General features: G+C 34.1%; 1 protein-coding gene across 2 annotated transcripts in view; it reads right to left on the reverse strand.

The window, feature by feature from the left end:
• The window catches only part of LOC145302477 (sodium-dependent phosphate transport protein 2B-like), a 114381-nt gene that overhangs the window by 39833 nt on the left and 47637 nt on the right, over positions 1-26911 (reverse strand). For both annotated transcript variants that reach the window (XM_080144658.1, XM_080144657.1), the window contains exon 2: positions 1893-1940. Coding sequence is in view for 1 of the 2 variants with exons in the window: in XM_080144657.1 (XP_080000783.1) it covers positions 1893-1940 (48 nt within the window). In the remaining variant the exon portion in view is untranslated. The remainder of the gene's footprint in view (positions 1-1892; positions 1941-26911) is intronic.

The raw sequence follows: 26911 nt of genomic DNA on the forward strand, positions 1-26911 counted from the left end.
TGGGGGATAAAGGGGAATCTGTATACCAAGGTATATCAAAGCCTAATGCTTCTCATCAGGAGAGTAGAAAATATGCTAGGTAACATAATGAGGATGTGACGTCTAGCGAGGGATTCGCCAAGAACGAACTAAATTATTAAAATAATAACATTTTATTATTTTATATATTTATTTCGTTCCTGATGAATCCCCTAACAACAACAATAATTTTATTATTTTATTATTAAGGGGATTCATCATCCATCATCCAGAGCGTATTTTTGGCATTCTTTTACAGCCATAAAATGTTTCAATCATAGTTATTTCCCCTAGTTTTGCATATGAATTATAAAATATCTGATATTTCCCACAAACCTTTGGCCTTGATGGAGGGGAGACTAAAACCTGCTACTATAGTTTCAAATGATCTAAAATAACAGCAAGGGGAAAATTGATTCCAAATATTTCTCATATGTTATATTTTCCGTCTTTGATTTTCATACATAAAGAAAATTCCACATTTCATAACTATTATTTGATACTGGAGATATTCATAATCGTACCCTATTTAAAAAAAATGGGGAGATATAACATATGAAACGTATTTGGAGTCAAGTCTCCTCTTGATGTTATTGCAGATATTTTGAAACCATATATATAAACTCAGATCAACTTGCTTGGCGACGAAACCATCCTTCCAGTTTTCAACTTCCGGTTTCAAAATTGGTTTCCTCAAAAAGAGAATGACCATTTATTTTCATTAAATTATTCTATATATTTTTTATTTCTGTCGCTAATATGTGTTTCAATTTAACGTGAAGATCAACTTCATCAGCATCTTATTCTCTTTTCAGCTGTTTTCAGTGTCCCTCTTTGGTGTCATCGCCATCCCCGATCGTTAGGCACTGCCAACCGAATGTATAGAATTGCGAAAAAAGAAGCGCATGATTCTGTGACGTCAGACTTCTGTTAACTATAAGAACTATGGAAAAGCAGAAGCTACTTAATGACTTTTTAAAAAGCTTTGTTTATCTTTTTCAAACTGCAATTAATAATTAATCTTTGTTATAACTTTATTAGACTTTAAGATTTACAGTTTAATGATTAATAATATTATAAACATTTTTATAGTGAATATAAAATACGGTTTTACTGAATGTTCATGTTCCGCTTCCATACTTTTGTCCGGTAAAAAGAGACAAACAAAATATGAGGGGGGACCTACAAAATACTTAATATCTGTGCAATAATATTTTCAAATCGGTTTTAATCTGGCGATAAAATAGGGCCATGTTTATATAAAAACTTAATCTTAAAAAAAAAAATTAAACACAATTAATTAAAAATCTATGGTGTAATGGAACATTTTGAAATAATGGAATTTTAATCGTTTTAATCTTTTAAAAATTAATTAATTTTTAGGAAGTTTATTTTTCTTAGCAATTCAACTGATTATAGTATATGTTAATTAGAAAAACGCTATTAAAACCATAATGATATTATATTTATATCGCTTTTTTAATTGCAACTTCAATGTTCTTGTTCAATATGTGTATTTAAATTTTAAAAATATATATATTTTTTACTTAGTTGAACGCTTGTTTCATAATAAATAAGTTATTTCTTCCTTTCTGATCGAAGTGTCAAATTTAATGTGATTTCAATTGTTAGTGAAATAATGCAAAAATAGGCCCTACTGTTGGCACCAGAATCTGGTGCTCTGTCTTCAACAGCCATCATAAAAAGAACGATGTTTGCTTTCTCATAAGAAAAAACCCCTAAAATGTGTTTGGCTCTAATTGAAATGGCATCTTGTCGTCGTTGATGCGCAAATAATAGAGACAAACTAAATGAACATAATTGTTGTTTGGTTTTTATACGCGAGGACGTAAAAATAAATAAAAAATACGTACCTTCTTTTCGTCTTCTTGGTCTGAAATATACCCTTCGTTTTCACAACCCTTTATAACAAACGAAAAAAGAAATCAGGTTCAATTTTAATGGTACAATTTTAAAGAAAATAATTTAACACAATCTGTATATTAATTCTTGTAAAACAAGTTCTGAAATGAAACACTACGGTGATAGTCAGACAATGAAGAACCTATTAGGCTAGAAATACTTTTTACCTTAGTAAACACTAAAGGCAGAAAGAAAGAGAGAGAGAGAGAGAGTAGGAGAAGGAGATACAGTGAGAGAGGCAAAGAGAAAGAGAAAGAGGAGTGTTGCACCAGTCTAGATGTGTCAGCAATTGCTTTATAGAGATATAGAATACTGGCAGGTTACAATCAGGATTCGGTTCTGGGGTTCGGGAAGGAGTGAGTCACTCGCTCGACAACAGCACGTTTCTGCTCTCTTCTTTTCCAATCGACCACACCTGGCCTCTCGCCACCAATGTCACACCGCACAATCTGAACGTCAGCAATACGAAATACTTTTCAAGAGAAGATGTTCACGACTCTTTTCTTTTTTCCTAAAGAGCGATGCAGATACGCCGGGTACGGTTTTTTTTTTCCTAACCATATACCCCACAACACTAAAGACAGAAGAGAGAGAGAGAGAGAGAGAGAGAGAGAGAGAGAGAGAGAGAGAGAGAAAGAGAGAGTAGGAGAAGGAGATAGAGTGAGAGAGGCAAAGGGAAAGAGGAGAGGCTATTGATTGGTGCACCAGTCTAGAAGTGTTAGCAATTACTTTATAGAGATATAGAATACTGGCAGTTGTGTTCTTTCTAACCGACCCAAACATTGTATGTACAGACAGTCGCAAAGGAAAATCGAACTTCGACACGAACTTTCTTGGCGAAGCAAATGGTATTTATTTCGTTTTTTTCAACATTCAACACAGCTACCTGTAAATACACAGCACTAAATATATTTATGCCGCACATTTCACTGGCACGAAAGCAATTTTCATAAAGTTCGACTCTTAGGACGGTTGTTAAAAAGAGAAGACCCGCACTGCTTATTGAGTGTAACTTACCACTCGTAAGGTGTTTTCTCCTTTGTCTTCTCTTTAATTCTCCCTCCGATCTTAAACCCAATATATACGTTTGAGTCCGTGACATCATGCTCACGCCACGCTCCAAAATGTTGACGGAAGAACGTTATAGGTGTTATTGGTCATAACAACATGTGTTTGAAAAGGGTCCTTTCTTTCTCATTCTACTGAGAATAGAGTGTTGTGTTATCGGCAAATAAACTCATCCCAGGCGGGATTGTATCGGTGAGGTGGGTTATCATAATCATATCGTATGAATCCGAAGATTCCGTTATTGGCATTGGTTTTCCCGAGATTTTTCTTCTCGGAATTATCTCTTGAAAGACATTGAGAAGAGAAAACGAGAAGGTTGACAACATTCCAAGTGAAAATGAGTTTTTCTTTATGAAACGAACTGGATTCGAACTTAGGGCATCTAAGTTAACTACTTAACCAACGTCACCTCCTTTATGAAAATCAGAAATAATATAGGTCCGAGTATTGGCCTTTAGAGCTCACCCGCGTTTATATGTTATTTTAACGTACTACAATCGAGAATGACCTGCATATTCCTTTTAGCTAAGAAAGATTTGACTATATTAAACATTTTGCCAGTAATACCGTACGAAATAGAGAGAAATTGGAGAGAACTTGAATGCCTACTAGACACTATCCTCGAGTTTCTAAGGTCAATCTGTAGAGAGATTTCTTAGGGCAACCTTAAGCTTAAATAAAAAATATTCGAAATTACATAATATTCACGAAATAATATCTCCTCGCTATGACTAACCAACTTTTACGAGAAATGGTGAAACTTCTCGAACTAATGTTATCTTAAATTGCAGCACGAAGTTGGCTACTCCACCAATAAGAGGAATTCTTGTCTTGAACTCCAGTAAGACCAATAGTCAATTGGAGAGAGAAAAATTATGTTCTCAACCAGTGTTTTAGAGGTAAAAGAGAACTTTAAGAGAATATTCGAATATATATGTATGTCATATAGAGATCAAGTGCTGAGCTCAGGAAGGGTTCCCCTTCCTTTCTGAGAACTTCAACTGAAGTAAAATAAAACAATACAACACAGTTTTTGGGGGGAAACGTTCATGCCAGACTGTATCATATACTTTGGAAATATCAAGTGCTACTGTCCTAAGTCACCTTAATAATCTAGTTCAGTAGAACCCCGGGATACGGTGGCCCAAGGACACGGTTTTTTTCCGGTTATGTTGTAAAATACGATATTTTTCCGGCCTCTTATTACGGTATTTGGTCCCGCCTTACGGTGTTATTTATATTGTTATTTGATTATGTACATGTGTATTATATACTGTACTGTATTTTATTACTAATTTTTAATGACGTATCCCAAGGTTCTACTGTATATGGTATATACGTTCAGAGATAACTATTAGAATACTTGCAGAACGAGATAGCTTTAATCAATACTATTAGCCAGAAGAGGTTTAGCATTTTTTGAAGTATTGGACTATCGATTGGTTAAGAACTCAAAGCTTTTAGGAAGGGTTTGAGGAGACTTATGGGCGATAAGTATGCGGTTCAATTTTTTCACGAGTGTTTGAAAGATAATATAACAAAGTCAATTTTTTAGCTATCAGATAAGCAATATTTTGTAAAAGGAAGGTATTGTGTGTTATGGTGTATTCAGATCTAGAATAAATGAACTTGTTCAGAAACAATAAATACTATGGCAATAAATAAACAAAGCAATAAAACGTAACTCTGATGGTTCTTTAACGTTGTCCCAAACCAAACCTGCTGAAAATGCCTACCAGCCATGTCCGTGTCTGCCAGTGGATCAAAGAGGGTAAAACGATAAATTGTTGCCCTAAATAAAACAACACTACACCTTTATTTCAAAACTTTTATTGAAAAATCAATTCAGGTAACTTGATAATGTAGTAGAGCTGACATTTATTCAGTGTAGCCGCCTTCAGCTTGAATCACTGCCTTGATAAGTGTCCAGAATTAGGAGCATACCTTTTCCACAAGCGCCGGCGGGAGCTCGTCGAATTCTCGGTAGATGGCGGCGATCAGATTGGCTTTGGTGTTGTGGGAGCTCATCTTGGTGGTGTTCTCGACATATGACCAAACTAATTAGTTCAGCGGGGGAGGATAGGAAGCCAGTGATAGAAGGGTACAAAGTCATAGCACTCCTTCTGAAGCCAAGCCTGTGTCTCTTTGGACTGTGGGCCAGTACCGAATTCTGCTATCACACCCAGAGTCTATCAGCGGTCACATGATTGCATCAGGGGATCACCACGCTCTTCAGTACATTTAGGTACACTTTGATGTTGACTTTCAAGCCGACTTCGAAGTTGTGAGGTGGCATAGTGTGGTCCTTACTTGAAACCACACCAAAGACCATAACAGACATTTTTTTAAAATTAAGGCTAGACAGTCTAAAGGAGAGGATAACTTTAAAAAAATATCGGCGAAAAAAGTGACCCCCCCCCTGTAGAAAAGTGGCTAGTTGAAGCGGAAGATATTAATGTCTTTAGCCAATTTTTCGATATTTGTCGTATGAAAGATCGAACTTTAAAACGATACTGATCTTGGTAAAATCCATCGCCTCTATTGAAAGTTTAAGGCAGACATGCAAGCAGACATACATTTATATATTGGTAACTAAAAGATTTCGCCCCAAACTGATGAAAAAGCTTTATGTAAAATTTCAAATATTTAGATCAGAAATTGTATGTACAAATATACACAGACACACAGATGGAAGAGACCGTAGAGGTCAATTTTTTAAAAACTTTGACCCCTATTATGACCTCTTAAAATTTATTGTTTTTGGCTCAAATCAAGTTATTAAGTTAGATCCATGTCCAAGGAACCTATATCTAAAATTTCAAGGGCGCAGACCCAAAATTGTCGGAGGAGTTTGGTAGAGTTCTCAAAGGTAAAATCGTTGAACTTTGACCCCTTAATCGCCAAATTTCTGGCCAGAAAACGATCACATCGATTTTCCCAAATCTCAGTAACCTGTATATCAAAGTTCGAGTCTGTAGACTAAAAATTGACAGGGTTATTGCGTAGGGAAATGTACAAATATACACAGACACACAGATACACAGATACACAGACACGTTCACTTTTATAGATATATAGATATAGAAATGTGTAAAAAACAACTTTCTCAATAAAAAAAAAACTTAAGTATTTCATTACTTTGACAACTTTCATTTTGTGTCATTTTTTCAAAACTTCTATTTTCTTTATTTTATCTAAAGTCAATTAAATGTTCGAATAATTAATGTGTGATTTTGTGAAATTTGTTCAGATTTGAAAAGTTTAGGGAATTTTTTAATTGTCTCCCCTTTTGATGTGCGCTTTTCTGAACTGAAACCAAAAAAGTTCTGCTGTGAGAGTAAGTGGCAATAAATAAAGCAATTATTTTTTTTTTTAATCCAGGACGATATGTAAAATGTTTTTTCTCAGGGTAGGACAGGAAAGAAAAAGGAAAAAAAAAAAACATAAAGGAAAATACATAAAAATGTAAAAATTTAAACCGATGGCCTTTTTTATGTGTGAAGTAGTCATGTTGGTTTCTCCTCACCTCCAACCAAAAGCGAAATTGTGCAAAAGTAACCATCCTCATATTTCTAAGTAAAATAGAAAGAAAATGTGTATTTTGATGAATAAAAGTTAAAAAAAAGGTCTTCCGTCCAAAAATAACGAAATCGTTCGCTTGTACGTGTAGATTTACCGGTTAATGTGCGCGACTGCACGATTGGAAGCTTTGAAAATTGAGAAACGTAAATAGGTCACGAATTGTTCGCAATGAGTCGTCGAAAAGAGTGGTGCATGTTTTCGGAATGTAATAAACACAGTTATAAAGGCACAATTGATAATGAAATAAAGAACATATAAAATAGAAATACGATGTACAAATCCATGCAGTGAGAGGGGGGGCGTAATGGTGGAGAAATTAATGAACCATGGTTCACTTGGTTAATTAATCCCATATTACGGTTAATTGTATAGAAGACTGTGTAAATAACACAAGAAAAGAATGAGAAAAATACAAAATGCATAACACCGAAAGAATAATTACCGCAGCAAGAGATACTGAAGAAACAAACAAGATAGAAAAAGAAGAGACGGGGAATAAGACAAAGAAATAAAATGGGGAGAAAAACATCTACGCAGGATTACAAAAGATGAGACTAACGAAAACACTTGAAAATGGGCACAAAAAGTAAATGTCAACAGGGAAACTGGATCACTAATAACAGCCGCACAAGATAACGCAGACGCCAGAAACACCACAAGTTGTTCTCAAAGAGAAATCTTTGATGATGGCCTATGTGATTACTCATGTTGAGTGAATAATAATAATAATAATAATAATAATAATAATAATAATAATAATAATAATAATAATAACTGAAGTAAAAAAATATCAGACAAGTAATGAATGAAGAAAAAACGAAGCTCCCATCTTTAAGGGACCAAGAGTGGAAGAAATTGAGTAAAAACTGAAAGTTTTAACAAACTCCTACCATACATCTCAACGGATGCAATTACAGATTTAAACAGGGTAATTTACGCAAGTGCGAACACAGTTAGTGTGAAGTTCAAAGTAGAAAAAAGGCGGGAAAGAAAATGAACCGATAAAACCTTGATGGGATGATCTGAGTTTCCAGCCTCATTGGGCCGAAAACTCAGATCAACAAATTTAAGAAAGAAGCAATAAACAAAAAGAAAATGGCAAGAAGAGGATGGAACAGTAGAAATGTGAATAGCAGGGAGAAGCTTAACAAAATACAGTACGAATTAAAGCAAAAATAGAAGCAAAAGATAGGGAGTTAAGACAATAAAAAGCAAATCTGAACAGCGAAAACAAAACAGGATCTTTGAAAGCAATGAAGGCCAATTTTATCAAAATTTGAACGGAAGCAGCACGAAAACAGAACCACCAGATCCGACAGAAACAAAACTCTACTGGATGGGAAGAGTGACATGATCATAATAGAAATGCTGAATGAGTGAAAGACATGAGAGAAGAATCACAGCAAATCAAAGAAGAGACAGAGAATGAAATCATCAAAGAAAGCCTCAAGATAGCTCTACGAAAAATGGCAAACTGGAGAACAGCAGATATTGACGGAATACATGCCTATTGGTTTAAAACATTCACAACACTACATAAAAGACTGAGTCAGAACCTGAAAAGATGTATCCAAGAAGCACAAGTACCAGAATGGATGATCAAGAAGGAATTAGAGATACTAATAAACATAACCAGAATCTTCAGTCAGGATATCCAAATGGAATTCGGTATGAAAAAATGCGCACTCCTGATCATGAGAAGGGGAAAACTAGAAGCAAACGGAAGGTATGATACTACCACACTAAATGGAGTTGATGGCACTAGGTGAAGATGATAGCTACGAATATTTGTGTTTTAGACGCAGATACCGTCAAAATAATAGAGATGAAATAGAAAATTGAAAGAAATACCCCAGAAGAACAAGAAAACTCCTCAAAAGGAAACTATATAGTAGAAATCTAATTAAAGGTATAAACACATAAGCAGTGTAAGATACTCTGGACCATTTATAGGATTAACCAAAGAAGAACTGAGGCATCTTAACCAGAAGACCAGGAAACTCATGACAATGCACAATGCACTACACCCAAAGGATGACACGGATGAACTCTATGTGAAACGAAAAGACAGTGGAAAAGGGCTGGTTTGTAGAGAAGACTCCATAAATGACACAAGAGAAGAATTAGAAAAATACATAATCCAGAACACTGAAAGAATAATTACTGCAGCAAAACACACTGAAAAAAACTCAAACAAAACAGAAACAAAAGAAACAAGAGATAAGACGAGAAAAGAAAATGGGAAGAGAAACAACTACATGCACAATTCATAATAATGGCAAAAGATGAGACTAACGAAAACACTTGAACGTGGCTACAAAAAGAAAACCTTATCAGAGAAACTGAATCCCTAATAATAGCCGCACAAAATAATGCGATTAGAACCAACCACATAAAAGCAAGGATCGACAAAACACAAGAAAATAGCAAATGTAGACACTGCGAATAAAAGAGACGAAACAATAAACCACATAATAAGTGAATGCAGCAAGCTAGCCCCAAAAGAATATAAGAATAGACACGATCAAGTGGGGAAGGAAGTACACTTATAATTATGCTGATAATTGAATCTTGAACATCCTGACAAATGATGCAAGCATAATCGGTAGCAGTACTTATAAATGAAAGTCGGAAACTCCAATGAGACATTGATATACAAACGGATAAATCCATTCAAGCAAGACGATCGGATGTCATACTCGTTAACAAGAAGGAAAAGACCTGTCATATTGTAAATTTTGCTGTCTCAGCAGACTACAGAGTGAAGATTTAGGAGACGGAGAAGCGGAGCAAATACACTGAACTGGCCAGAGAGTTCAAAGGAATATGGAAGATGAAAAATGTCAGGATAAAACCATTAATAATAAAAAAGGCTAGGGAAAATACCGAGAAACTTTGAAAAGGGAATGGGAGAGATTCGAATCAGAGGGGTGGCTGATAAGATACAACGGATAACAGTAATGAAAACTGATGCAATATTAAGAAAATCTTGATTTCGGGGATTAATACATATGAACTGCAGACACAAACCGAACATACAGAAAATGTAAAACACAAAGGAACATCATAACACAACATAATAATAATAATAATAATAATAATAATAATAATAAAAAGTAGTAGTAGTAGTAGTAGTAGTAGTAGTAGTAGTAAAATATGATTACATATACTTGTATTCGGGAAATAACAAAACCCCTCAGAAATACTGAGTTATTTAATCATGTTTGCATATCTCTCTTTCTCGCGTTCTCTCTCTCTCTCTCTCTCTCTCTCTATATATATATATATATATATATATATATATATATATATATATATATATATATATACTGTGAAAGCAAAATCAAGACTTCAAAAAAGGTGTTGATTGCAACAAAAAGTCTATTTCGTTTTACGTTACAATTGTTTCCATGTCCAGTCGACAATTTCAAACATTATATCGTTTGAAAATTTTCAAAAACCAACATTTCTTCAGACTTTATGAATAAAAACACTTTTGACAATAGAGCATTTTTGAAGAGAAAGAAAAAAGAAAGAAAAAGGAAAAATTTCCTTAACGGGAAAAGCATGTGAGAAACATTTACCTTTGCTACGGAAAGCCCATTTAAATATTAATTTATCGCCTACTTTTCATATCCTTATTTAAGAACAGAGTCATTAGAAGTTTCCACAGAAAACCAACCCTAAGCCATTTAAATTTTTTTATATATATCCCATTCGTTGAGTTCCTAAATTAGATTTCGCTGTTTCTTTTTTTTTTTTACATGGCGATTACCACTTATCAAGGCCTGGAAGCCACTCAGGGATAAGGCTTATTGCGTGTACATTAATCAATGAGATAGTATTGTAGTAATCATTAGCATTGGAGATTTGATAGAGTGTCTTACTTAAGGAGGAGGTTTGTCAGGAATTTGTTTATGTTAGATTTGAAGACATCCAAGTTGTAGTTAGGTGGGAAACAGACAAACGGAACAGAGTTCCACAGTCGTGCACTTCTGAGAAAGAAGCTCTGATCATGGAATCTACGTTTGGATTTAGGCGCAGATAAAGAGTGGGGAATATTATTGACAGTAGTTTCAGCCAGACGGGTGTTTCTCGTGAAAGATTGGCGGGGGGGGGGGACAAGAGATTGGAGTTCAGACGAGCACTTGCCATGGAAATAACGATAAAACAAAGACAGGCTCGTAACGTCTCTTCTGTAGGAGAGAGGCTGAAGGGAAGAGAAAAGGGCATCCCCCACTAAACGACAAAGTCTATTTTGTACTCTGTCAAGGCAGGATAGGCTGTTTTTAGAAGCTTCTATCCAGATGTGGCAGCAGTACTCCATCCTTGGACGTACTTGGCTTTTATACAGATAGAGAATTGCATCAGTAGTAAATATCTTCTGGAGCAGTAGAAGGATCCCACGATTTTCCCAGCGTCCTTGGCAACAGACCTGATATACTTGTTCCATTTCAGATCACGAGTAAAGGTCAAACCCAAAAGGTTGTCAAAACATAGAGCCACCCCAAGACGAGAGCCATCCATTTCAATTGATGCCAGATAGGGATCAGAACGTTGATGATGTAAAGATAGAAGCTTGGTTTTAGATGCATTAAAAGTGACCAGTCACTTCTTCCCTCACTGTACTACGCGCTCAAGATCAGAGGAGAGAGAATCAGAGAGAACTTTGTCATTTATTCCCTTTGATATGTTGCCATAGATGGTCGTGTCATCAGCATAGATGTCAACGAATAATTTAAGTATGTATTTTGGGAAATCATTGATGTAGATCAGGAAGAGAGTTGGGCCTAGGATGGACCCCTGAGGGACTCCAACATTAATACTGTGCCCCTCTGATTTCTGTCCATCAACCACTACTCTTATGAGCCTATCGAAGAGAAATGATTTAATGATTGAGAAAACATTTCCAGTTATATCGTAGCTGGAAATCATGTGAAGTAGATCCTTATGCCATACCTTATCGAAGGCCTTCGATATGTCAAGAGTAATTGCCCTAGAAATGAAGCCTTTGTCAAGAGATTCACTAATCCTATAAGATATAACCGTTAGCACATCTGCTGTAGATCTTGCAGAGCGGAAACTATATTGCATGTCACTAAGAAGGTTATTTCTGTTGAGGTGGTTGACTACTTCTTTATTTAATATGGATTCCAACAACTTACTCATGACACACAGGAGACTTATTAGTCTGTACTGAGAGGGAGATGACTTTTAACCTGAATTCTTAAATAAAGGGCATACTGATGAGGTTTTCCAGGGTGTTGGAAAGCACTTCTTCTTAAGGCAACGCTTAAACAGCTTTGTAAGTATGGGGCCAAGTTCTGGTTGGAGCTTTTTCGGCACTATAACTGGAATACCGTCAGGGCCAGTTGCTTTAATGGAATCAAGGTTCTTGATTAACTTGGCGATCTCATACACAGATATTTCTATGTTGCATAGCGTGTTGTCTGTTATAGGAGGAAATATGGGGAGTTGATGGCCTTTGTCGCATAGGGTAGAGTTAGCTGCAAAGTTCTTGGCAAATAGTCTGGCCCTTTCTGATGCTGACGAGATGACCTCAGGTCCATTGATAATAGTTGGGATAGAACGCACGCTTCTGTTCAAGATTCTGTTTGCTATTTCCCAGAACTGGTGGGAACCAGGCCGCTGCTCAGCTACTTTGGATTTAACAGACTGAGCATATAGCTCTCTTGCATTTTCTATTACTCTTTTACAGTGGTTGCTGGCAGTCCTGAAAGCAGCTTTAGTCTCAGTACATCTATTACGTTGGTAGCTATGGAGAAAGTGATTTCTGTGCGCGATAGCAGCAGCACATTCAGGGGAGAACCATAGCTGGCTGTTAGGTTTTTGTTGGAATTTTTTGGATGGTATGAATCGGTCTATGCCTACAATTTACCATTCAGTCGGGTCTGATACTATGAAGGACACATCCTTTTTAAACATGGAATTTAGAGGTAGGTCAGATATGAATGTACGGAAGCTATCCCAGTCAGCCATAGAGTATCGATATACAGTACGGTGGAGAGGTACGTCTGAAGACATTACATTTCATTTTTATCTTAACTGATACAACAGAGTGGTCGGAGGATCACAGAAGAGAAAGAACGGAACATGAACATAGCTCAGGGGAAGTTTTGAGGAAAGGGTCTAGGAGGCTTGCATACTGACCGGTATCGGGCACACGGGTGGGTTCGTGAACAATCTGAGTGAGGTCATAGGCAATGACAAAATCATGACAGAACCTCCCTTCGTCATTAGTTTTATTTGAGTGGGTCAACCATTCCATGTAATAAACATTGAAGTCACCGCAAATGTGAATGTTAGCCGAAGGATGAGCAGACAGGATGTGGTCAATTTTCTCAGATATGCTCTTAAAGATGATAACCCCACTGTTGTGGGGGCGATAGAGGGCAAATATAAATGCAGTGGTGTAAGCTAGTGCAAACCGGAAGCACACATAAGGTAAATTAGGGTCTTCTCTGGAGATATCCCTACCACATGGAAAGCCATCTTTGATGTAGGCATATATTCCATGCCCATGACGATCTTGGGGGTCAGATTTAGATGTTAAGTTAGAGTATCCTTTAATTATGAATTCGTCTAGGGAAGTGGTTGGACCTATGCCAGTTTCACTTAGAAAGAATATGTCCGGTTTCGTCTCCTGTAATTGTGTTTAAACCTCTGGAAGGTTGGAACGTAGACCCCTGATGTTGGAGAAGGAGACCTGGTAGTAGGGGTCTACGTTGGAGGATGGGGTTCTAGGTTTATTCGTGTTTTTTTTTTTTTGAGATTTGTCATAAGGTTTTGGGATTTGTGGAGCAGGTCGGTAGACTTGGTTGGAGCAGGACAGCGAGGGAAAATAAGAGAGAAAAAGACAATAATTTTTTTTTGTAGCACATGATAAGGTAAAGCCGTAACAATTACCCAATAGTATGGTACCGAGAGGCCCTACCAGAAACGACTGTATGGTTCAGAATCCACTCACCAAATGGCAATACAGCAGCCCCGGTACTTTGCACCTGCTGATAGGACAGCCTCCTTAGTGGTTAATCCAAGGTTTGGGTCCCTGACTATCAGGCAGGTAACGTCAGCCCAGATGAAACGTTTACCTCCAGCACCCTTACTAGTGACATGACCACAAGGATAGACATAGAAATAGAAATTTTCCGACATCTCAGGCTACTGTTTACAAAGTACTACCGACCTGGAAAGCAGCTTTTTCTCCACCCTTTGTTAGAAAAATCACTCATTGGAAATGAGGACTGAAGGACAAAAAAGGAGAGGCGAGAGTTACTGGAGGTGCCGATAACACATCCACATGCATTATCTACTCTCCATTTAAAAAAAAATGGGGGAAAAGGTGAGAAGGACATTAATATCTACTTAGTATAAGTCCTTTGCCCCATTCGCAGTTTAGGATATTACTTGAAGATAGTCTCCCCTCCCATATTAATGCATGGATACGTTTTGCCTTTATCTAGGATGTTCGACCGTTCCAGCTCCACCCCATAATAAATATGCTATAATGGAACTTTTATCAAATTGGAAAGTCTGGTAATTTTAACTCGTTTAAAAATCTGGTTAAGAAGTAATACCTTTAGGGTTACGTATTAATTTTAGACTAGCTAAATGTAATGTATACTTTAGAAGAAAAAAAAAGCCACGTGTCTTTGAGTTCAGATAATATGCAAATATAATAAACTTTATTTCCCAATAATTCATTTTTTTATAAAAAGAATTTTCTAATTTTTATTTCTATATTTATAGTATGGCCGTAACAACCTAGCAATAACGTTACGGTTAATTTTAGTTTCGTATTAATGGCAAGTAATATTTACAGATTATCGTTATTTTAAGACCATTTTAGGTTTAAAGTTTAATTGAATATGAGAATAAATAAAAAGGTTGTATTATATATATAAATCCTTGTACAACATTTCGAGTAAGGTATTCTAATCTATTTATTATTATTTAATGTTTTAAAGTTCATTGTCATTCTACTTGAATACGTTTTCATATCGTTACTAACGACAATCATGAAGGGAGATAATCCAATTATGTTGTTAATTGCTACTAATTAATTCTGTTGGAAATTGGGTCGATTTTAGTTCCTATAACAGCTAAAGGGAGATAATTCAGGCCGTTTGATGTTTTCGGTCTATTGATTACTAGAAGGCGTCTATGATTTAATGATTAATTTAATCAGACAGATCCAGGACGTGCTACGATGGCTTATTTAACAAATTAAGGATATAAATTATGTTTTTAATCTTTTAAAAATTGTTTTTTACCCATGGGTTTAACCCACATCTGTTATTAATCACTAATGCTGCTCATGTCTTATAATTCGTGTGTTGTGTTCTTGGGTATATAAATAAATTAGTATATATCCTCTAATTATTATTCTGACAGCAAAACCACCCAATAGCTACAAATGTGTTTCACTCCGATGAGAAGATGTCTACTCCTGCATTTATGAGTAAAAACATTTAGAACAAGGAGTAAAGTAAGTGAATAAGTAAATCAGTATGGATTCTTCCGTGGCTACCGTAATATAATGGGCAAGCGACGACTATAATTTAGTCTGGTGACGTCATGAACATCGACCTGTTGAAATTTGGTCACGTGTCTCATGACTAAACCGGAAGTTTGTTTAAAGTTTTGGAGGGTTAAATAAACATGCCGTCGAGATGTATAGTTCCAAAATGCCGAGGTAACTACGAAAATGGACCAAAAGTTACCGTGTTTTCATTTTCCCCCAAAAAGGAAATAATTTATCAGTGGATTAATGCAATAAAAAGAAAGGATTTTACTCCATCTAAATATAGCAGAGTAAGTGTTAAAATGTTTGAGATATTAAAAAAAACAAAAAAAACGCGCCTTTTTTATTTTTATTTATTTATTTTTTAGAACGTATTTTAAAATAAAAATGAAAGTATGCATATAAAAATGAATTTTACATGTAATTTAAGTTATGTGCTGAAATAATAAATTATTATTTAGAAACTTATTTAAAATGGGGAGTATGGTGAAAATATTATGTACTTTCACCTAACAATTTAATAAAAGCGATATCGTAAAAACGGAATTCCTTGTTTAAATAATTCTAAATAAGAAAAATCATTTATCTTTTTAGTTCAAGTATTTTACTGTATATCAGCGTGAAATAGATTAAACTTTTTAAAAAAGTTTATTACCGTTTTTGTTATCCAAAAAGCTTATTAATAATTATTTGTGGTAAATGTCGTGGCGCTGTAGGTGTCAGAATTTTGGGGAATATACTTCCAAAATATACTATTAAAATTGTTTAAAAAATAATAGAAATATTATTTTTTATTTTAAAAAAGTGTTTACAAAATGCCGGCAATAAAAAATAATATTTCTATTATTTTTTAAACAATTTTAATAGTTTATTTTGGAAGTATATTCCATAAAGAAAATAAACAACCCACTTTAAACGGAGAAATTACGAGTTTTGTATATGTTATTCGCAATTTTGTGATAGGGTTGTCAAAGATTCCCCCAAAATTCTGATACTGCTAGTGGCACTGTAAACAAAAATAACGTTTAAAATTACGGCAAACGAGTAGTTTCCAAGATATGAAGAAATGTTAGTTTAAAAAAATGCGGGATCACTTTTCTATAAAAATTTAACGTAAAATGAGCACCTACTTTATGGCCATCGTTTTTTTTGGGGGGGGGCGCTTTCTTTTTAACAAAAAAAGCGAAGAAAAATGAATATGGTCACCTTTATGTTGGGGGTTGGGAGTCAACGTACAATGAACACAGTTTAACGTAAAATGAGCACCCCCTTTCAAAAAGTGTAAACAGAATTTTTGTCTGGGAGAGGGGGTCAACTGTAGGTGCTCATTTTACGTTTAGTTGTGTTCATTCCTACATCAAAGGGGCACTTCGCCTTGTTTGAGGCGATAATGTAATTTTTTTAAAAATTGCTCGTTGCCCATGTAAAAAAAAAATTGCTATAAAATGGGTGGTCATTTTAGGTTAAATTATCCCCTTCCCTTTTTTTAACTAACATCTCTTTATATCTTGGAAACTACTAGTTTGCCGTAATTTTAAACGTTATTTTCGTTTTCAGCACCCCCGAAAACCTATAAAAGTGGTAATTTAAAAGGATTTTTCGAGGGTGGACTAATTCTGCACATTTACCTTATTTTTTTTATTTTATCGTTTTTGTCATATAATTTTCTTTTTTTTTATGTATTAAGTCAAACATGGTACGATTTTCTTTTTAATTATTTCTTTAGGTATGTGAACTTCATTTTCCATAATATTGATGATTTAGAAAAAAAATTAACGTTTATAGATAAAAATTATTGGACTTCTATTAGGCAAGACAATACCATCATTATATGTCATATAAAGAGATGACCATGCCCTAAAATAAAAATGTATATGGTGACTGAACCGGTCTTGGCCGTTAGAGTATTCTGTAGTGATGTGGAAATGAGTGCTATAGGGGAGTATAGAATTCCTAAACATGTAACAGAGGAAAATACTCTGCACATTCTGATGGAAAACATGAACAAAATGGACATCGAAGAACAGGAAATGAAAACTTCTGATCTAAGTTCTTTATTAAAATTAATCTTATCATTTTTGCTATTAGTGCAAGATGAATCATTTAAATATTTTAATGCCATTAAGTTCATATATGAACAAATTAATTATGGCAATGAATAAGGAAAATTATTCGAGTGAAATGATGGCATTTTCTTCCTTATTATATAACTGCTTCCCTAGAGGGTACAGACTGTTAAGAGACACTAAAAATGTAATTTTACCGTGCTATTCAACCATTCGAAGATTAACCTTATCAACTTCTATGAATCCTGTCATTGAACAACACGATAACAATTTTCTCATGCATATTAAAAGTAATTTCAAGTTACTAATGCAGAATAACATCACAGTATCTTTACTTGTTGATGAAATACATCTCAAACCTTATCTTGATTATAAAGGTGGTAATATTGTTGGCTTAGCTAACAACAGCAATGAACCTGCCACAAGTGCATTTGCTTTTATGCTTAGCAGTGTATTCTCACAATATAAGGATGTTGTGCATGTTATGCCAACTAAATGTCTTCTAGCTGAGAACTTATTTGACATAATTAAACGTGTAATAATTGGCTTAGAAGATATAGGGTTTATGGTATTATCTGTTATAACAGATAATAATGCAGTAAATAAAAAGCTATGTCTTTCTTTTGTAGCCCATCAAAGCTTTCAATTGTATATCCTCATCCAGTTAGAACGTCTAGCCCTCTTTTCTTCTTATTCGACTCAGTGCATATATTAAAATGCATTAGAAACAATTGGCTTGGCCAAAAAGATGAACGTAAATGCATGATGTTCCCAAAGTTTTGTTATAATGGAAATCATGAATTAGATAACATCCAAAGTGCTTCATTTTCTAGTTTACATAAACTTTATGCCCTAGAATCTCAATCACTTACGAAGAATTGCTATAAGTTGACTTCAAAAGCTCTTTCTCCGACTACTTTTGAAAAGCAAAATGTTAATTTGGTTTCGCAAATTTTCAACGAATATACTATTCAAAGTTTGCTAACCTTAGGAAAACAGGAATGCTTGCCAAATTATGCAGAAATCGCAGAATACATTCAAATATTTTATATTTGGTGGACAATACTGAATGTGAAAACACCATATAAAGGTTGTCGACTTCGTAATAAATATGCTAATCCACTTACATTAAATAGTGATAATTATAGGTTTCTAAATGTGTTCTGTGGCTGGTTAGAAACTTGGAATAGAATTCATGGAAGAACTGGTAAGTTAACAAAGGAAACATATACTGCTTTGCACCATACTACTTACGCAATTTTAGAATTGACTAAATATTGTATAAATGTACTGAACATGGTGTATATATTACCAGGAAAGTTTCAGACAGATAAACTTGAAACAAGGTTTGGCCAGTATCGACAACTTAGTGGAGATCAGAATAATATATCGATACGTCAGGTGTATTAATGTGAAAAAAAAAACTCAGAATGTTTTCAGTTTTAAAATTGAGCTTACCAATTAATAATCGAACTATTGAATTGAAAAATTTAAAAGAAACTTACTGGGATGAAATGACGAGGGAGCAAGAGTTACATGTTTATAAATTTAACATAGATGTAACAGAAGATGATGTTAATCAATGAAAGGAAGTACTTCCTATTATATTATACTTAGCAGGTTATTGTTGTCATGTCGTTTTCAAAAAACTGAAATGCAATAGCTGCAAAATTTAATATCCGGGAGTGAGGCTGCTGAAGAAATAACTGAATTAAACAGCTATTTTCAGGGTATTAACAGAGGTTCTCCGCTATACACAAATGATATAACTAATAATTTTGTCTTATATAATTATATAGTTATAAACAAACTTACAAAATGCGATTCTTTTTTACATTAGATTCATCAGAAGAAAATTAGTCATGTACATAACTTTAAATATTTTGGCTTATCAAAATCGATTATTTAATGTTGACTCTTGTGATGAGGTTCACACTATTCAGCAAATTGAAAAAATGCTGATATTGATTTCATCGAATTCCCTTATAAACAATTTTTGTCGCAAAGAGAATGACAATATTAGTAAAAAAATATCAGAAAAAAATTCAAACTTTTAATTAAATTCTACAACAGATTTTTGAAAAGTTTTAATATTCAATGTTTGAAATATTTCTGCCTTAGTAACTTTATTTATACTAACATTTGTTTGAATTTAATTTTTAACTTATTGTTCGTTATTCAGTGAAACTTATTTATTGTTCGTTATTAAGTTAAACTAATTTATTGTTCGTTTTTCAGTTAAACTTATTTATTGTTCGTTTTTCAGTTAAACTAATTTATTGTTCGTTTTTCAGTTAAACTAATTTATCGTTTGTTTTTCATTTTTGATTTTTAAAATATTGATTTTTTGATTTAAAAATATTTATTGTTCATTTTAATTTATTTCTATTGAATAAACTTCTGTTACATACAAATCAAATCGTATTCCTTTTCTTTTTAAACTTTTTAACAACTTTTATCTCTTTCAATTCGTTTTTATTATTAATATTTTTATTATTAATATTGGATGAGTTTCAGTATAAAGTATCATGTTTATCTTTTTAAATCCAATTTTGAAGTTTTCTAACGCTTTCTGTAAAAAAAAGTCTGCTCATTATCGACAGTCTGTGTTCCATTTATCTTGCTTGCTAGGACCTATGGCGATGACGTCATTTTTCAGCTGACAGGCAATCTATGACGATGGTCACGATTCTACCAACTTAATATATCAGATGACAAAATCAATTAAATTAATTTTCAGCCCCCAAATTGCTAATTTAATTTGTAATAATAACTAGTTTATTGTTAAGTTAATTTATTGATTTGAAGAGGGTATCACTTATTTCACTAGTAACACTTAACAACATGATCGGATTATCTCCCTTCATAATTGTCTTTAGTAACGATATGAAAACGTATTCAAGTAGAATGACAATGAACTTTAAAACATCAAATAATAATAAATAGATTAGAATACCTTACTCGAAATGTTGTACAAGGATTTATATATATAATACAGCCTTTTTAATGATTCTCATATTCAATTAAACTTTAAACCTAAAATGGTCTTAAATCTAAGTACTAAAATAGCGATAATCTGTAAACATTACTTGTCACTAATACGAAACTAAAATTAACCATAACGTTATTGCAAGGTTGTTACGGCCATACTATAAATATAGAAATAAAAATTAAAATATTCTTTTTAGAAAAAAATTAATTATTGGGAAGTAAAGAAACAGTGAGATCTAATGTAGGAACTCAACGAATGGGATATATAAAAAAATTTTTAAATGGCTTAGGGTTTTCTGTGAAAACTTCTAATGACTCCGTTCTTAAATAAGGATACGAAAATTAGGCGATATCTTAATATTTAAATGGACTTTCCGTAGCTACCGTAAAGGTAAATGTGTCTCCCATGCTTTTCCCGTTAAGGGAATTTTCCTTTTTCTTTTTTTTCTTCAAAAATGCTCTATTGTAAAAAGTGTTTTTATTCATAAAGTCTGAAGAAATGCTTGTTTTTGAAAATGTTGAAACGATATAATGCTTGAAATTGTCGACTGGACATGGAAACAATTGTAACGTAAAACGAAATAGACTTTTTGTTGCCACAAACACTTTGTTTTGAAGTCTTGATTTTGCTTTCACGGTATATTAATGTTCAATTATGAAATATGATAATATTGTAGCTTACTCCTTAAGTCAACTCTCTTTGGCGTAAAACTCATTGGTATATGAAAATTTACTGAATTACACGAACTCAGTATATTACATACAAGTCTCTCTCTCTCTCTCTCTCTCTCTCTATATATATATATATATATATATATATATATATATATATATATATATATATATATATATATATACCAGAAAAATCCAACGCAGATTGATATCCGTCTCGACGTCTCATCAGGGGTGTAACGATGAAATAAAATAATTATATGAAAGGCTAATATACTTAAAAGAATTTAAAAGTAAATAAATAAAAATAAAGTAATAATAAAGTAAAATTTAAAACATATAGAAAAGCTAACTAAATAAATAAAACTTATTTGCAAGAGTGACCTTCGGCAAACTGACATCAATTAAAACGATTGTCTTTTCCCCTCTCATTAATATATTTATCAGACGTATACATGGGACTCAACGTTTTCCCCCTTCCCTCCTTTCCCACGTTCAGTAAATCAAACAGACAGACATAGAACTATGTGCCTAAGCAACTAACCAAATAAAAGAAAAGAAAGAAAAAAGAAGGAAATAAAGAAGAAAGAAAGAAAAGAGCGAAAATATATGCACACAAATACATTTATAAATATATACACATATAGATACATATATAAATTATATCAGCACTCAGACTTTAAAAAATGCGTGTCAATAAATCTAACGTTTACTTTGACAAAACTATTCAGGCTTGAAGTACATAAAAATACGTCCAAATACAATTTAAAAATTTTATTACGTTTTAAAATATGTATTTCATCATATCTTTTCATAGGAGGGACACCATTAGAGAACCATAGTTTTCGAAGACAAATGTTGAAAAAGTTTAGAATTGTGTAGAAAAATTGATCCCTTGCGCAACAGAACCATGTCATTTTCTCCAGCGAATCAAGCATTATCTTATTCTCAACCTCTGACCATGTGTACGTTTGATGGCAGCTGAAAGCAGCATTATATCCACTGCCTTCTTTCAACTGTTAAACATAGAGGCGGATTAGTAATGCTTTGGAAATCTGTTGGTCATGTAATTTTCATGTACGGAACAATCAATAGCGAGTCGTAGCTGATAAACGGAAATTAACTTTATCGTTTGTGGTCCTGTGCTTTTAGTATAAACAGAAACAATCAGAATGCTCGATTACATACGTCTCATGTAATAGAAATGTCTCAAAGTAAACTGTATAATTTGTTTGATCATTCATTGATACATTCACTTTAATAGAAATGACATCGGATAGTGGTTTATTCCTTCAATTCTCGGATTCACTATTACTTTGTGATTATCAATCTTAACGAACATGTAAAATAACTTTATCCTCTATTTCATTAACCATTAAAGCTATATAAACATAGCTTTAATATTCGATTCGGCAGTCCAATTAGACTCGTACAAGTTTTAAGAAGATATGTATTTACTTCGTTTTCAATAATTTCTACATTTTCCGCTTTTATATCTCTTCATCACCAACATAAAAAGTGTGATGTATTTTGACATTCACGACCACATTTATTACACTAGTCCGGGCTTCTTTTTCCATCGGTTAAATTTTAGTTGAAACATCGTAAGTGTTTAATTTATTTAGTTTTACTATTGTCTGTCACGTTCTCTATATTTTCTACTAAAACACGTGGTGCTCTTGTCAACTACACTTTCTCCCGTATCGGCGTTTTCATCAGCTGTTATTACTTCCCTTTATCTTTTCAAACTGGCGAAATAATATTCACTCGAGTTAACAAAAATAACCTTGCTTTTCGTCAACAATAGATTCTATTACGTTTTATGTTTATTTTTTATGCATTTCACATTATCTTTTCCCAAACCTTGAAATTTAAAATAAAATTAACACTCTCGGGTTACGTTGGCAACATTATATTAAATTTCCTTATTGTTATTATTCGAACCTTACAAAAACCTCAGTGGAACTAACAATTTCAGTTATTTCACACGGCATAGTTTTCATGGCAATGTTGACAAGTGTAGGTCTTTTGTTGAAACATAGTCAACATGGCCACCAAAATATCACGTGTATATAGAAAATGTGACCCGAGGAAAATGGAACGAAATACGTATTAATAGTTTTTGCGTCTTGTTTCAATGTTAATTTATTCTTTCTTTCTTTTTTTTTTGTTTAAAAAATTGAAACACTATAGCATTTTTTCCCGTTAATACACTATAACGTTACTTTATTTTAAACATATAATTTCCCTCGTGGTTTTTTTTCGCTTTTCTTATAAAAAAATCCCTTGATCTGGCTCTAGAAGAATGAGGGCGAAACCGGTCAGCTAACCTCCCTTTACCCTACTCCTTTAATCATGAATATCAATAAAACAAGTCATGCCTTCATAATTGCAAAATATAAAATGTAACACAGAATATAAAGTGAGTTACGTAATACAAATTCCAATAATAATGATGTAACAATAGCACATATGAACATTCTACCTAGTAGTAAATGAAATCAATTCTTCCCATTTCCTTTCATGAAACCATAAACTTTGAATAAATGTTTTTTCTCCTTGTCTTTTTCGGTGGTTAAGTGGTTAAGGACATGGGCCGAAAACTTGAGTATGTCAAGTTTGAATCGTGTTCGTTCCACATAAATACTATCATCTAACCCACATGTGACCTTGTGTCTAACTTTCGGAAGAGGGAGTAAGTAAATATTTTGTTCCCTCGCCCACTTTTTTCTTCTAGGTTTTCTTACTTTCTATTTTCGTTGGGTAGGTAAAAATGAATATAATTAGAAACTACGTTATTTGCTCATAATTTCTGTATTTACTTGCACCTTGAGTAGAGTTAGTCTTGCCACCTCATTAGAGTTAAATATGAAATCAGTTTTGAATGTGGGTAAATGTCATGAAACCAGAATGAGGTTCTTAAAATTGGGACAAAAATGAAATTTGTCTCAGTCTAAAAGGATCACTTAATACCACATTTTGGTTTTCGCTAAAAGGCCAAGGAGTTTATGATTGAATAAGTTCGATTGAGCCCTCTCCCAAAAAAAATTCATTTAATTTTAAACATTTTCTTTATGTTTTTTGCAAAGCACATTTCTGTTTTGATTAATCCATGCAAAATATTTTTTGTAGTTTTGGCGCCGTAAATTAAATTTCTTCTTATGAAATACCCATTTATAGTGTACATTCAACACAAAGCCTTCGCCCGAAGCCCCACACAATTCGCGATAAAGCCAATGAGTATATAACTACACCTGGCATTAATTTATTTAACAGCCTTTATTTATAGATTAATTTTTATATACTTTTCTCCTAAAATAAATTTCGTAGCTAAAACGTCTGTACTTAAATTATCTTGAAAAAATATCGTCTATGTAATGGTTAATGATAAGTTATCTCCCGTTTCTGAATTTTTGAGATGAAGCTAAGTTATTCGTATTTGGATTCTTCGAACTACTGTTCTCATCTTGAGTGTTATTTACCCAACGTTTCGGTCAGTGTAACCTTTCACATTCTTCAGATGTACCTTGTCGAATTCGTAATGTTTCTGTCAAACTAAGGAATTTAGACGGAATTTCGAATGGAACCCTTTATTTACTTCACGGGCGTAGCATGCTCTCGTTCCCTCAGCCATGACTAGATGGAGGTCCTAAGTAATTCGCAGTTGTATTCTTCGATCGCATACATTGGGGGAAAATATCACTTTACAATTAAATTTTTCCAAGTACTCTAACCACTGCAAAGCAGATCCTTGTTATGACTGACGGAACGAGAGCATGCTACCTTCCTGTAATAAATAAAGGGTTTCGTTCGAAATTCCGTGCAGATTCCCGAATTCGACAGAAACATTCCCGAGTTCGACAAAATACACCCGAAGAAGGTCGTAGGTTACATCGACTGAAATTTTTTTAAAATAATACTCAAGATGAGAACAGTAGTCTGAAGAATCCTAATAATACGAAATTATCTCCCTTTGTTAAATCTCTTCGCTGACGACACCCGAGAAATAGTAAAATAATTTACCCCGTTTCTCATTAATGCGGGCTACCAGGTTAAGTGTGTCAAACAAATATAATTTCTACTTTCACGCTGCAACCCGGTAAACACAGGCAAAAGTTATATAACGTTGACTTAGAATGAGTGTTTTACGCAAAACTTGTAGAGTAAATGTGACATTGTGGTGACTAATCCCCATTAATCCCTATTATCCTCGAACTGTGCATCAATTGGATATTATGATACTCACTTTCTTGCATGTTACTATCACAAAGGTCCATACCAAATTGTAACCATTTCCGAGAAAAAGTAGAACGGACACAGACAAAAGACAGATAAAGAGAAATATAATATAGATAGTTGTATATTTTTATTGGGTATATTTCATTGTCTTGTGATGTTTTAGAATATTTCATAATTATATGTTGTCTGTTTAAAGATTGAAGTTGTGAGTTATTTGGCGAGGGGTAAGTATGGATGGATCTGAAAATCAATTATGCAATTATTAAATAATGAAAAAAAAGTATGTATTATAATAAGCAATAATTCAAAATAAATCATAAAAAGTAAATTGAATTGAACGATCTTCGCCACTAATCAGCATCAAATGAACGCCTTACTTAAGTTTGAAATAGCATTTCCGTTGGTGTGTCACACTATTTCTTCAAATAACATTCCCATTGTTCCAGCATGCTTCAATTTGAAATAACATTTCCATTATTCTGCCACATTCAATTTTTTTTTTTACAATATTTTTGTTTGTTTGTAACGCCTAAGTGAGAAGTTTTGTTGGTGTATCACGCTTCGGTTTTAAATAGTAACATTTTTGGTCTGTTCCGCTTAAGTAATATCTTTGTTGGTCTGTTCCGCTTGAGTTTTAAATAGAGCGTTGTTGATCTTGCGCGAACCTTTTCTAGTCTCACCCCAAAACACGCGTTCACATCTCAAGCTATATTACTTGTCATATACATACGCGCGCACGTCCACACACGTACATATATTCACGTTCGCGTATATACACTCACATTCACGTGTATACACACACGCTAACGTACACACATGTACTCACATACGCGCACACGTACGCACACATGGGCAACGTCACTTCCTCTATCAAAGGAAATCCACACATGCGTAAAAGACCACCGGAAACAACTATAAAAGCAAGAGCAATAAGCTGCTTCCTCCTTTTTCAACTCGCCTTCCGGGCTGAGTGGTCGACGAACCATTCGCCCGTTTCGGAGCGCGCGTGCCCGCGCGCCTCACGTCACCTGCTACTATGTGGGGCAAAAGCTAACAGACAGTACGTACACTTTATACGCTTTCTCTCTCCATGAACTGGATTAACTTTCTCACTCTTTTTCCCCCTTTTGCTTTGATCAATCAACCAGAGAACTCGTATCTACAACTCGTGCCTGAGAACACCTTCGCGTAGCTGACTGCTAACATGGCGCGCAGCTTAACTGATATCAACCCTCTCTCTCTCTCTCTCTCTCTCTCTCTTTCTCTTTCTACATGCCGGACTGCCCTTTCTCGTTTCACTACATTACTCACTTCTCTTTCCACGCGCGAACAAACGATGGTGACTCGAACGTGAGATGAACACGCACTTCCATTTCTTTCTATACCACCAGTCCCGCAACAAACGATGGTGACACCCGAACGCGGACATGAACACGTGTTATACCTAAAACATTCATTTTTCAACAGAAAATAAACGACACGTTTATTTTATCCAGCAATTGAGTTTTGTTTCCTTCCTCCCATTCGTTTTATTATTTTCTTTTGTAGCGAGTTAGGATATTTATATCCTGGCCCGCAACAATCTATTTTCGTTTCAGTTTTAAAAGAACGTTTTCTGACAGGATGTCACGCTCTGGTTTCAAATAGCACATCAGTTTGTCGGGCGTATTTCAGTTGTAATTAGCATTTCCTCGGTCTGTAACGCTCAGTTTTGATATAATTTTCCTTTGTCTATAACGCTTCAATTTACATAACATTTCCCTTGATCTGTCAAACGATACTTTTAAATAGCACTTTTGTCGGTCTG

This window comes from Euprymna scolopes, chromosome 2 (assembly GCF_053919585.1).
Source record: "Euprymna scolopes isolate OS-2025 chromosome 2, ASM5391958v1, whole genome shotgun sequence".
Taxonomy (NCBI): domain Eukaryota; kingdom Metazoa; phylum Mollusca; class Cephalopoda; order Sepiida; family Sepiolidae; genus Euprymna; species Euprymna scolopes.